Source organism: Podarcis tiliguerta (genome assembly GCF_965153285.1).
Source record: "Podarcis tiliguerta genome assembly, chromosome: 4".
In the NCBI taxonomy this organism is placed as follows: Eukaryota; Metazoa; Chordata; class Lepidosauria; order Squamata; family Lacertidae; genus Podarcis; species Podarcis tiliguerta.
This window is the reverse complement of record NC_139537.1, coordinates 37,768,165-37,782,269: the sequence shown is the minus strand read 5'-3', so window position 1 is coordinate 37,782,269 and position 14,105 is coordinate 37,768,165. Positions and strand designations below refer to the sequence as shown.

At 42.4% G+C, this 14,105-nt stretch overlaps 2 protein-coding genes across 9 annotated transcripts in view; one reads left to right on the top strand and one right to left on the bottom strand.

Moving 5' to 3' along the window:
• Nucleotides 1-4,915, bottom strand: part of ARL13B (ARF like GTPase 13B) — a 38,076-nt gene extending 33,161 nt beyond the window's left edge. Inside the window, exons 1-3 of one of the 8 annotated variants that reach the window (XM_083438435.1) lie at nucleotides 4,748-4,915; nucleotides 4,032-4,192; nucleotides 2,591-2,661 (exon numbers count right to left, since the gene is read on the bottom strand). In XM_083438435.1, the coding sequence (XP_083294561.1) occupies nucleotides 2,591-2,661; nucleotides 4,032-4,090 (130 nt within the window). In that variant the 5' untranslated portion in view covers nucleotides 4,091-4,192; nucleotides 4,748-4,915. The other 7 variants (XM_083438429.1, XM_083438434.1, XM_083438432.1 and 4 more) reach the window with 7 other exon arrangements.
• A 1,499-nt stretch (nucleotides 4,916-6,414) lies between these two features.
• Nucleotides 6,415-14,105, top strand: part of PROS1 (protein S) — a 34,001-nt gene continuing 26,310 nt past the window's right edge. Inside the window, exons 1-2 of the mRNA XM_083438367.1 lie at nucleotides 6,415-6,730; nucleotides 13,288-13,445. Of these exons, the coding sequence (XP_083294493.1) occupies nucleotides 6,652-6,730; nucleotides 13,288-13,445 (237 nt within the window). The 5' untranslated portion in view covers nucleotides 6,415-6,651. The remainder of the gene's footprint in view (nucleotides 6,731-13,287; nucleotides 13,446-14,105) is intronic.

Here is a 14,105-nt window from a genome sequence, read left to right as displayed (position 1 = left end):
AATGAATATCGGGAACCATAATCCTCAAACTATCAAATAAAGGAAAGGTAAGAAGAGGGTAATGTTTTCCAACTCAAGATCAAGTTTGGAGAAAGGGAAACCTATTTCCAACATGTTATTCCTCTCCAGCCTATTTTTGATGAAGTAAGGGGGGGGGGGCAATGCATAAATCTGGTAAGAGAGATTGATGTACTTTCAGGATCAGAATAACATGGATTTTACAGACCTGTTTCTAGTTTTTCTATGTATATAATGGCTACAAATATTACAAACATGGATCACAAGATGTCATGTGGACAGACAATAATGCATAAGCTACTGTGATCACAATGAATGCAAATTAAATTTCTTATCACCTGTCTTGCTGCAAATTATGTAACTGATGGTAGGCTACCAATTTCAGCCTGTAGAGCAGAACTATACAAATCCTGGACATGTTTAAGGCAATATTTCACTGTGGGACTAGAAATTCGTGTTAATAATGTCTACTTCATATGCAAAACAATGCCACATTTATGAAGAACTGAGAGAGATAGGTACCATACCCTGAGAGGAAACCTTGAAGAAGCAACCCAATAAGGACAGGGGGAGGTGACAAACTCCTCATATTAAAATGATCTTGTTTCACTTGATTTCATATTCCCACATTTCAATCCAGATTTGTTTTTAATGAAGATAATTTGTTGCTGGCATGCTTTCTGCCAGGGCTTCATAACCCAAGAAGAGCTAGAATGAGAATTTGTTTGGAGCTACAGGCATCACAGTGCCAAAAGATGCCCATGCCCATGCCAAGAGCTTTCAGGGCAGGGGAGAAGTGAAGTGACTTTCTCTTTTCACCAGTTGCAGTTGAGCACCACAATGAGGAATTCTCTGATGTTCACAATGACTTTTCAGTTGTCAGGAGCTTCCACTGAGATGCTGAAAATGAAAAGCCCTTGCCCATGGGCCCTTTGGATCTGGGTCATATTGAAGTCATATGATCTTTTCACCTAGAAAAGATACTCACTATTTCACATATGAAAAATCCACGGTTATTCTGGACTGTATTCATCCAAAACAATGTGTTCATGTATGTCAGTAAACTGTCAAGCACTCAGAACAGACACTTCTGAAACTTCTCCCCAGCTGAAACAGAAATTTTATTTGATGCTAAGCTTGCATGCTGTTTTATTGGAGCTGGCAGAGGAGAGAAAGTGATGCTAAAAGAGATTTTTATGGTTGAAGGGATAAAGGTGATCTGGCAAATTGTTGGTACCTTCCCAATTATAAATAGGGATATAAAAATATCATTAGAATAACACTTTGTTATGCACATACAATTTCCTTCTTTCCAAATTATATCACAAGTCAATATCATAAAAAGGTAATACCTACAACATTGATTTTTAGGTAAAATTTACTGATGTCTGCTCATTACTGTGCATTTCAGCAAATAAGAGTTACTGCACATACAAAGGGGGGGGGCAAAAGGGAACCATTGATTTTCTATCCTAAACTAAAATGTGAAATGTCTCATTAATGTGGATATTTTATATATGTGCTATAATTAAAAAATAATTTATGTCAGCAGTTCCTCAAATGCTTACCATATATGCTTCCCTTCTATTTTATGAAACAAGGTGACTCCTAACAAATATTTATCTACAATGATAGGGGCACCAGTCTTCAACAACTGTTTGTAAACCCTCTATTTTGGAAACATGCAATAGTAATATATATTGAAGTGCATATATTTGAGTGTAACAGCCTCATTTTGCATCTACATTGCTCCCAAAGTTTTAGTGATATCCAGAGGCTCTGGAAGCACTAAAAATGTGCATGTGGCTAACGATGTACAAAACAAATGAAAGCAATGCTCACAAAAAAGTGAGATGTTCTGACAGTGATTCACTGAACCATCTACGCAGGCATACTCAGAAGCAAGCACAACTGTTTTCAATGGGTCTTGTTCCTTGGTAAGTGCATGAGGTTGCAGCCCAAGTGCCTATGGCATCTCCAAATATAAGCCCAAGCAGAATTCAAAGGAGAGGCACAGCCATACAACCCAAGTTTTGCTTTCAACTAGAAAAGAATCCACATTCAGCTTAAAAAGTGCAACTTGTAGCATCAAACAGAAAGCAATTATCCTGCTATATTACATAGCTTTTCCTAGACCTACAGTGGTACCTCTGGATATGAATTTAATTCATTCCAGGGGTCCGTGTGAACCCTGAAACATTCACATCCAGAGGTGCCGCGTCTGCGCATGCACGCATGGTGGAAACCTTTCCCATTACTTCCGGGTTTGCCACGTGCGTAACCTGAAGGATACGTATCGGGAGGTGTTCACAATTAGGGATGATTCAGTTGGGGGTTTTGTATTTACTAGCATTATATGGCATCTTGCAGCACAATCCTAACCATGTCTAAACAGAAGTAAATCTACTGAATTCAATGGGGTTTACTCCCAGATAATGGAGGTTAGGACTGCAGTCTTGGCCTTGTTTTAGCCAAGGGCAATAAATAAAAAAATTCCTCCTGCACAAACAATATGTTAAAAAGCTCATTTTAATACTTTTATAAATATAAAAATAGTTTAGATATTACTTACCTCCTTGGATTCCTTTCACTGTTGCTGTTTTTCCAGCGTTATCAAGACCCACCATGATTAATGTCACACTCCTTTGAATTATATACAAAGAAAAAATATTTTCAGACTTTGTCCTGACTGAATGCCATATAGAATTTTAGGGGGGAGGTATTGAATGTATCTTCAAGAATCATCAACTCCTATTATTTATATGCAGCACCATTCTTAACTGTAATCTTACATGGAAGCAATGGAGAGTTGGGAATGGAGGCATTGGGAAAACAGAGGAAGAATATGCAAAATTTTTCAACTACTCATACCATAGGGTAGTGTGATTAGGGGAGATACTCCAAAGGCTTCCTGGAAAATGCAAGTTTTGAGAAGGGACTTGGAGCACAAAGGGATCCCGAGATGCAGTTACATGAATATGAAGAAGCAGAGGTCTCCCTGTGTACTTAAATATGCTTTTTGTCAACTCCCCCCCCCCCCCACACATTTGTACATACTTTGAAATTTCTTTGAGCATTGTGTTGCTTTCCTCTCGTGCTATGTTCAGATACCTGTGTTTTTATTGGGCCATACTGTGGCACTGGAAACAAGTACCAAGGGAGAACTAGCAAGCTCTGGATATTGAGTTGGGTAGAAGAAATCAATTTTCTGCTTAAAAAATAAAAATTAAAAAAAACGCTTCTCAGCAAAAAAGAGGGTGGGATTCTTTTTTTGCCTCTTGATGAATGTGGATACATGATGTCAATTGTAAAACTGAACAGAAATGTTGTTGCAGTTTTCTTTGTGCCATGTTGCCATGCCTTTAACCACCACATTTCCCCACGTACAGATTATGTTCCCCCAGTTAACAAAGACATCATGCTCATATCCAGAGGTCTTTGTTCTTGAAGTAATCTCCAGCAGAAAGTGCTAGAGACTGAATACTGGTTCAAATAAAGCCCTGGGTTAGTAAAAATGGAGAGACACAGGGACCTTTAGCACCAAACAGTTCCTATAAGTTTTTAAATAAGGCTGGGGAATAAGAACAGGCACATGAATGCCACTAATAAAGGTCTATTGTATTTTCACATCCACATGCCCTTTCAAAGTGCACATTTAAAGTTTCCAATTTCTTTTACTCTCTTCAGTTTACAGTTTTAAAAATATGCGATTTCAAAATGGTTGTGCTATTGTTGTTTTTAAAGCCTTTGGGTTGTATCCAGTGCTGCACTCCACTTGTACAATGTGTTCTCATTCACCCTAAAATCTGCTCTAGAGGGATCCCAGGAACAAATTTTGAACTTGTGCAGTGGCCTGTAGGAAAATCAGAGCTCCTTTGCACAAGCAGAAGTCTGCTGCACAAGTAGAACAGCATTAGACATACTCATCCTCTTTGTGACACTTGCCAGACATAGTACAATCTTAAGACTTCAAGGTATTGAAAAGAAGATGGTTCTAACGTCTAGTAATTTACCTGACAGGTTCTCGCCACCGCTTTAGCCAGTTGCAACAATTGGCCATCAGACTATACATCCCTATCTAACAGCCATTCAGCACACCAAATGAATTAAGGACGCAGCATGTAGACGGATCCTGGAGTTCCAAAACATGAGCAACTTGGATGCTGTCTTACACCTAAAATAAAAAAGGGAGGAGGGGATACAATGAATAACGAATCACCAAACTTTATTATTCCAAAACCAACTCAGAAATCAACAGCTTTTATAAGGCTAGCTTTCAAGTGGCTAACCCACTGAAAAAGTTGCAGTTTAAAAAAGCAGTTTTGTTTCCAATGTAGTGGAGCATCCTCTCTTCGCGCCAGATACACAATTTTGTAGCACAGTGAAGAGGTGCAAGCTGGATCCTAAGTTTTCCTAGATAATGGATACAAAATATTCCCAGAGGTTGGAATTTAACCTCTGGGAATATTTAGCCGGCTCCCCACACTGGACTGAGCCTCGTTTCCCTAACCAGGCGCCCAGAAGGCAACTGGGCCCGAGCCTTAGGAGCCCCTTTTACCAGCGCCTCAGGGTAGGAGCACGTCAACACACCGAGACAGGTCCGCCACCCCCGGCTTCCCCATCACAGGCAGACCCTCGCGGGGGGGGGGGGGCGTCCTCTTCGAAGGCGCCGCGCGGGACTCACCGGCCCCTCCCTCCCTCCCCGCTAACCGCCCTTTCTCCGCCTCACCCGTCACTCCGAGAGCCCCCAAAGCGGCCGCCGGTTCTCAAAAGCGGCCCTTCCAACGGAGCCACGTGACCCCCGCTGCTTTCGTCTCGCCTTCCCCTCTTTCACGTGACGCCTCGGGAGATCGCTTATTGGTTCGGGTCCCCGAGGCAGGCCGATAACGACGCGGGGCGCGCAAGGGACGCGTAACCAAGCCGGTTTCCAATGGTTACCAGGAGAGCGGAGCGAAGGAAACGGGGGCGGGGGCAAGGAAAGGAAAGGAGCCAATGGAGAGCGGGCGGCGGCTGGATTGGCGGCTGCCCGCCGACCATTAGTTGCGAAGGAGGCGGGGAAGGGTTTCCAGGGTGACCAGAGTTCGCGCGCGATGCGGATGCGCCGCAGCAAAGGCTGCCTTTTGAGAGGCGCTTTCTCGTCGTATAAGACAGTTCTCTCTAAGCACGTAAATCCTGTGTTACCACCAGTCGACACTTTTTTTAAAAAATGCATTTATATCCCATGTTTTTGCCCGAGGAACCCAAGGTGGCACGCATAGTTCTCATTTAATTCCCACAACAACCCTGCGAGGTAGCTAGGTTTGTCGGAAAGGCAGGGAGTGACCCAATAAATAATAATTCCTCCCTAAAAATCCAATGCCTACATCATATGGAATGGGCTTCCTGCCAGCAGGAGTCCCTGGGCTAGTACGCTCTATGTGGATTGGGTCCCTCCCTGGATTCCCATCTCAAATCGACTGACAAGAACGGCAGCTTATGTACACAAGTAACTTAAAACGTAGCCTACCTTACAGGGATGTTGTGAATACACAAGGCGGAGGGGAGGAAAGCACACACAACCTCGAACTCCTGGATAGAAAAATAAGATAGAAATATATGTTGCACAGAGCATTGTTTTAACAATGAAACACACTTCCATGGGAAGTGGTGATGGTCACCATCTCGGACGGCTTTAAGAAGATTAGACAGATACAAGGGTGATGAGGCTCTCAGTGACTGCTAGTCGCAGTGGCTAGGCCAGGGGTCAGCAAACTTTTTCAGCAGGGGGCCAGTCCACTGTCCCTCAGACCTTGTGGGGGACCGGACTATATTTTTTTTTGGGGGGGGGGAGGAATGAATGAATTCCTATGCCCCACAAATAACCCAGAGATGCATTTTAAATAAAAGCACACATTCTACTCATCTAAAAACACACTGATTCCTGGACTGTCCGCAGGCCGGATTTAGAAGGCGATTGGGCTGGTTCCGGTCCCTGGGCCTTAGTTTGCCTACCCATGGGCTAGGCTCTGTCTCCAGTACCTTCTGAAGACTAGCTGCTATCAATACATAAATAGAAACCAAAGTCCAGTCAAACATAAACTCAACCTGGCAAGTAACAGCCTTTGATTTGGGGAAGAAAAGCAGGATAAGGCAGGTGGGCTGGCGATGCAGTGAAATGCTAAAGAAACCAGTGGGGAAACATATGATGGAAAGGCAACTTTGTCTCTAATATCCCTCCTCTCTCTCTCTCTCTCTCTCTCTCTCTCTCTCTCTCGCCATTGTGTTTTCCAGTCAGCTGCTGGAAACCAGCACCAGGGAGGTTCAAAGGCCTCTGGGATATGGACTCGAGGTTCCCTCCCGTGCTTCCTGTTTACCCACCATGTGAAATGCAGCAGGAATGTTTCCTGGAAATGTCCTGCCTCTGTATGCAACCAGATTCCAGCCCCCAGCCAGTCTCCTCTCCCTCCCCTCCCTCAGCAGGGGGAGGTCTGAACATTTTCCCTGCTGCTGCCTCCCTGATTCCAGGCACGGTGTCAACAGAGAAGCAGCAGCAAGAAGGCGACCTGTCAGCAAATGCAAATAGCCCCCTCCCCTTCCTAACCCCCAACAGATACACACGCCCTACATAACCCACTGCAGCTACTCCCCCAAAGGATGAGGCTTCACTGCGTGGCTTGCTTGTTCATTTCCTGCCTGTATATTTCAGCGATCGCTCTCTCTGAAGCTAGGACATGTAAGTAAAATCAGTTGGATCCCCAACTTTAGTTAAAAGTTCGTTTTTGTTTGCTTTTCCAGTGAAACTCAGTATTGTGTCCCGGTGCCCTCTTGCTCCAGTTGGGTGCTTGTAGTGTGTAATAACAATTGCAAAACCGTTCTAAAAACAAATAGGGTGCGAAGGATGTATCTTTGCATCAACAAATAGTAGAGATTCAGCACATTTTCTTTGTTCGTTTACTCAGGAGTAAATCCCATTGAGTTCAAAGAAATTTGCTCTCCAGAATGTGTGTGGAGGACAATTGTAAACTTGATTTGGCTCATTTGTATCAGGTATGGCTGAGAGATGCTGATTTTGATTGTAAAGAGCTGCTCTTGTTGGAAAAGTGACACTGTTCTGCTCAAGCAAATCCCCATCCCCCATCCTGAAGCAATCAGTTTTTGTGCAAGCAGAGCTAAGGGCTAGGAAGCAATCAATGTGCTGAAGAAGTAATTAGTAATACTGACAAATAAACATGTTTTCCACTACTGCAAAATAATGAGGTCACTTAAAAAACAATGCTGTGCTGCAGAATGTTTGTGCAATAACTGACACAGAATAATAACAAAAAATAATAATGTTTCTTTTTTGTGATCAAGAGTTAGTTCTCTTTTTGTTCGAGTTTCTGGCAGTATTCTTTCACCATCACATTCTTGGTTTTCTTTCTTTCTTTCTTTTTTTGAAGTACTGTGCTTTTTCTATCACAAAGAGGTATACTATAGTAGCCTGTCTCCTTAAACCATAGCTTAAATTAAAACAAATTATATTTTAATGAGAACAAGCAGCGTGCTATTGCATGCTGCTCAAAAGTTCCCATGATGCTCCTAACACATGCACACACACCACACTGTGGACTCAGCTTATGGGTTGTTTCTAAGCAAACCATGATGGATTTGTAAGGTTTTTTTCTTAGTGTAGAAGCAACAGAAGCAGAGGAGGACTCCACAGGAACTTTTCAGCAGTATGCAACAGCACACTGCTCATTCACAATAAACCATAGTTTGTTTTAAACCATGGCACAATGGGGGGGGGGGCAAAAAGTTGCTGAGCTTTTACAATAGAGGGCAAAAAGGAAAGGCATTTTCATAGCCTATGACCACAATGCCCACTAGCCTAATGTAGGAGGATGAGGAGAGATTTGTTATCCATGGTAAATGTGTTTAGGATTGCTTGTTCAAAATGTCAGAAATATTAGCTTTCAAGTAACACAGAATTTACCTCTGCTTTCAACACTGGTATCCAAAACTAAGACTTGAAATTAAATTAAAAGAATGATGTTACATAGCTAGGAAAGCTGGGGTTTTTTTTTAAGATAGCAGAAAAGTTTTATTATTTTTATTGTAGACGTCTGACAAGTTTTATTAGAACTGCTGCATCTCACAGAGATCTATGGGAAAACACTTTTATTTGATGGGCATTTTGATTGGAATTGCTTTCATTCAGAAATGATATGCTGTACACAGAAAAGTTTTTTCAAAGTTATCAATCTTAATAGATTTGCTTTCCTGGATATATTACTTCTGGCAGAATACAGAAACAGATTTTCAACAAATTAAACAAAGCCAAGGATCCAACAAGCAAATGCCAACTGACTTTTATAAAGCAGAAAGCAATTTGTGCAATTGTATTAGTAGAACTGAGATACTGTATATCTTGAAAGTGCAGTGTATGCCATGCTGATGTAAAAAAATGTTTTTCCCTCAAAATATCTGCATTGGAAGGAAAGTTATTTGTAACTCAAAGCATTCAATGATTTGAACATGGGGCTAATAAAATGTTTCACTTTTACTTTTGCTTTATTGAACTATGAAGTCCATATCTGTTGGAAGCCAATAGCAAGGGCCCTGTTGACTTGAGAAAGATGGCTAGGTCAAATAGGTGGCGAGGAGTACCTCTGATCAACTTCAGCTGTTCCTGGACAGGGATAACCTGTATCCACAGCAGTTCAGGCATTGGTGACATCAGAGATCAATTACTGGTTGCTCTGGTCTCTCCAGCTAGCTCAGAGTGCAGCAGTCAAGACTCCTGACTAGAACAGCCTGTCATCAGCATATAATGTTGCTGAAATGACTGCACTGGCTGCCACTGTGCTAACTAGGCCAGGTCTTGCTGATACTGAAGTTGTACACAATTTGGGACCAGCGTATTTGAGGGACTCCCTTATTTCCTGTGTGCCAGGCATTCCAGTTTTCAAGTGAGGCACTTTTAACTGTTCCACTCCATAATTCCCTCTGAACTTCTGCCATTGAAATCCCGGTAATGTCCAGGTATATGGCAACCCTAATTTAGTGGAATTCCCTCTTTTTGGATATCCAGCAAGTGTCCAATGTGCTTTGCTTTGGACCAGGACTGGACTTCAACTTGCACCAGCCCCAACCAGCATAGCAAATGGTCAGGGATGATGGGAGTTGTAGTTCAGCAACATCTGGAGGGCTCAAGTTTCCCATCCCTTCTTAGACCCTTGTTAGAACTTTCTTATTCTCTTTCTTTCTTATTGGCCTCTTGTTGTCCACACTATTGAAGATGCTATACAATGGTACCTCGGTTTAAGAATAGCCCTGTTTATGAACTATTCGGTTTATGAACTCCGCAAAACCAGAAGTAGTGTCCCAGTTTGTGAACTTTACCTCAGTCTTAGAACAGAAGCCGAATGGTGGAAGGGCACCAGCGGTGGGAGGCCTCATTAGGGAAAGCGCGCCTCGGTTTAAGAACGGTTTCAGTTTAAGAATGGACTTCTGGAATGGATTGACTTCATAAACCGAGGTACCACTGTACAGCTTTTTCTGTATTTTATTTTGTATGTTCTTTCGAGACTCAAAATGTACTATTTTTCTAGCATTTTCTATATTGAGCTGTATAGAAATTCTCCCAAATAGATAAGAAATTAATAAATATACTCTCTACTTTTGATTGGAAAGGGCCCAAAGCTCATTTGATTTGCAGGCCTCACTGCATTGCAGTGGAGCACTTCTAAATGGGTCAGTTTCCTTTCACTTGAATCGAAACATATGACCTACATGCAAGAAGATTTCTTCTTTCCCTGACAGTAAAAGCCTTATTCATGAATCACTTTTCAGTGACTTTCAACTCCTAAAGCCCAAGCCAGTGCTTTTTTTTCTGGGGGAAAAGGTGGGAGGACTCACTACAAAGTTTGTTTGTTTGTTGTGGGCCAGTCACAGTGCCATACACATACAGCAATGGCTAAATGTAAGATGTGATTAATAAACTCAAGCAGACAGTGATATGGATTAGAAATGGCAACAACTGTATTGATTTTTGGCTCAGGCATTGGGAGTATATCAGTTCCAGTCCCCACAGGACCCCCCCCCCTTTCAAATTATTTATTTAATTTTTAAAAAGTTAAGGGAACTCAGTGCCCCTGAGTTCCTGCTCAACCCCCCCCCCCCCCGGCCCAAACCAAATCTTATTTGCTCAGAAGGTGTCCCACTGAAATAGGGTTTTATTTTTATTTAGAAATGCAGCCTTGTTTATCCAAATTAATGTCCTTGTCTATTATCTGAATAATGCTCCAGATTATGGAGAAATGCTCTGAACCATTGATTTTAAAAAATACATTTTTAGCAGCAGTTGCTGTATATCCTACAGCTGTGTATACTAATATATATATATTTTGTTCCTTAAGTAACCTTTTGTTCCTTAAGTAACCAAAACAGCACCATTCACAGCAGGGTTCAGAGAAACCCAAGTTGCTGAGTGTTTGTTGTGGGGTGGGGAATATAAAACCAGGCGGTGGTGGTGGGATGGTGTGTCTTTGGGAAAGTCATGTCTGGTACCCTGAATAGGAGCACTCCATAGCTATCTACTGTAGGCCCACTTGTATGATATATTGCTGCATGTTCCCTTTGTCAGGAATACAGTGGTACCTCGGATTACATACGCTTCAGGTTACATACACTTCAGGTTACAGACTCCACTAACCCAGAAATATTACCTCGGGTTAAGAACTTTGCTTCAGGATGAGAACAGAAATCGTGCAGTGGCGGCGCAGCGGCAGCAGGAGGTCCCATTAGCTAAAGTGGTGCTTCAGGTTAAGAACAGTTTCAGGTTAAGAAGAGACCTCCAGAATGAATTAAGTTCTTAACCTGAGGTACCACTGTATAAGATTTTAGTGCTTGAAGAAGTGCTAGTGGTATTGAAGTTATGCTACACCCTCCCCAGGAAGGCTCAACAGATCATTTTATTACAGTTTTAGGTGGCAGTGTTTCTTTCTTTCTTAGTAAACACTGGTGTGCACATTTTGCTAGTGCTATATTATAAGCCGTGTAATTATATCCTACAGATATAAACACATTCATTTACTAATTTTATAGCTTTTTAAAAATTTGTAAAATAACTTGAGTTCCAGTCTAAAAAACCATACAAAGAAGAGTCTACTAAAATTTACATAGGGCTATGGAAGTTTTTTACTAGTCACCTTCCTGCCTATTCACTGCTTGGATTTTAATCACAGGACGTTATTAACAAGGCAAAAATATGGAAAGAATGCACAGTTCCAGATAATCCCAAATTACAGACACAACTATGGAATGGTCTTGCTGTGCAGTTGTACAGGCACAAATCTGCTGTTTTTGTATTTGCCAATGTAGTATTTTCTTTACTCAGTTGTGTCTCAGGTATACAAAGCTGCATAACTAGGCTATTTCAATATTTTGTTCATTTAGCCTTCTCACAAATACATATCAATACCCACAGACCAGGCCAGTCCAAGCCAGTGGGAAGAAGTTGAGCCTAGTTTAGCTGGAGTGTCCTTGTTCTCTCCCTAGAGTGCTTTGCATGCCAATCAGTCTCTGCTGCCTGGGGCCTCTTTTATACATCCCTGCCCAGTACTCAACAGTATGTGGGAAAGTGAGCTTGTTCATTCCTGCTGCTCGGGCTTCATTGCTTGCAGATTCCCTCCAAAACAGCTTATTTAAGTATTCTTAAAGTTCTCCTCTCTATCATGTTGACATATAACTAACACAAGCAACTGTTCAGTGACAATCCATTGGTAGAGTAGGTGGGTAGGTGGATAAACTTGCTGCAGAGGGGCAGCTGATCAGTTTCTCCATTCCATGCCATTTTCTATCTGTCACTGAATAGTTTGTGGCCGCTAAGCAGTTCAGTGCTAATTGGGCTATTGTTGTTTTTAAGGGGTGGGGTGATCCTTCACCAGGATAAACCAACTATCCCCTGCCCGGTTTATCCCCCAGCCTGAGCCAGGGGAAACTCAAGAGTGGCTATTTTTTTCACAGTGGTCACATCCGTACCATATACTTCAAGAACTCTTATACCACTTTAACAGTCATGGTTTTCCCCAAAGAACCCTGGGAACTGTAGTGCTAATCCCCCAGGCCTACATATCTGTGTGCCCTTAAGAAACTACAGTTCCCAAGATTCTCCATGACTGTTAGTGTGGCATGGATGTGGCCAGTGTTCTCTCTTATGTGGATGCGCATCACATGAGGAGCCTGGTCACCATGATACTTTCTGTATGAAATGACAGGTTATAGGTGCTGGAAACCTGCTAGGCTGTTGGGCCCCACCGCCCTGTTCCCACCCACACTGTTCATTTAAAGCACATGGCTTCCCTCAAAGAATCATGGAAACTGTAGTTTAGCTACAATTCTCAGCACCTCTAACAATCTACGGTTACCAGTACACTTTGGTGAAAGCCAGGTGCTTTAAATTTATGGTGTCTGTTCCATTGAGGATGTATGGAGGGTTCCCATTTGCTGCTGTCCTGAAAGGCATCTTCAGGTCTACAGTAGTGCCCCGCAAGACGAATGCCTCGCAAGACGAAAACCCCGCTAGACGAAAGGGTTTTCCGTTTTGGAGGTGCTTCGCAAAACGAATTTCCTGTGGGCTTGCTTTGCAAGACGAAAATGTCTTGCGAGTTCCTGCGGGGTTTTTTTCCTCCCCCCCCTTTTTCCCAAGCCGCTAAGCCGCTTAACAGCTGATCCGCTAAGCCGCTTATCAGCTGATCTGCTGAGCCGCTTATCAGCTGATCCGCTAAGCCGCTTATCAGCTGATCCGCTAAGCCCGCTAAGCCACTAATAGCGCTAAGCCGCTAATGGGCTTGCTTCGCAAGACGAAAAAAACCGCAAGACGAAGAGACTCATGGAACGGATTCTTTTCGTCTTGCGAGGCACCACTGTACTTAGTTTCACGTCTAACTGACTGGAAACGAGAATTCTGTAGCCATGTGAAATTGACTAGGCCAGAAACTGGCTGCTTCTCTGGAAGATATTCCAATCTTCATGACACTGTGTAGGTTCATTCTTAATTATCCCAGCTGGCTTTATCAGGAATTTGTTGTGTTCTTAGTATGTTTATCAGGTTCTCAATGGTTTAGGATTTTTAGCACACACACACACACACAAACAAAGCAATGCTGACATTTAATTAGTTATACTGCTTTAATAGTGGTCCATGTGGCCACCAAAATCTTAACTTTAAATCTTTGTTATAATCTAAGACATTGCTTGGTTGCACAGCAGAGCCTCTTACACGCAAAATGCTTGTTGTTGTTTTTTAAGTTTTATCTGAGCATCATGCATCAGAGTTTCTTGCCAGAAAACGTCGAGCAAACTCCTTTATGGAAGAAAGCAAGAAGGGGAATTTGGAGCGGGAGTGCATTGAAGAATACTGCAACAAGGAAGAAGCCAGAGAGGTCTTTGAAAATAACCCTGAAACGGTAAGAGCTCTTAAGACTATGGACAGTTTCCAGTTACTAAGGGTGGCAAGTAGTCTTGGTAGAGCATAGCCTGCTTCTGTGATTTATAGAATCTCAGAATTGTAGAATTGAAAGGGACCCTGAGAGTTGTCTAGTCCAACCCCTTGCAAGCAGGAATCTAAACTGAAGCATCCACAACAGATGGCCATCCAATCTCTGCTTCAAAACCTCCAGTGAAGCAATGCCCACCACCTTCCGAAGGAGTATGTTCCACTGTTGAACAACTCTTACCATCAGAAAGTTCTTCCTGATGGGGAGTCGGAATCTCCTTTCTTGTAACATGAAACCTTTGGTTTCCAGAGCAGGAGGAATCAAGCGTGCTCCATCTTCCATGTTGACAGTCCTTTAAATATTTGAAGATGGCTATCACATCTCCTCTCAGTCTCCTCTTTTCCAGGTTAAACATACCCAACTCTCTCAACCGTTCCTCATAGGGCTTGGTTTCCAGACCTTTGATCATCTTGGTCAACTTCTTCTGCAAACATTTTAGCTTGTCAATATCCTTCTTAAAGTGGGCTGCCCAGAAATAGACACAGTACTCCAGGTGTGGTGTGACCAAGGCAGAACTTTTATTTATTTATTTCAACAATTTGTATACCAGTTAATCACAGTTGTCTCTAA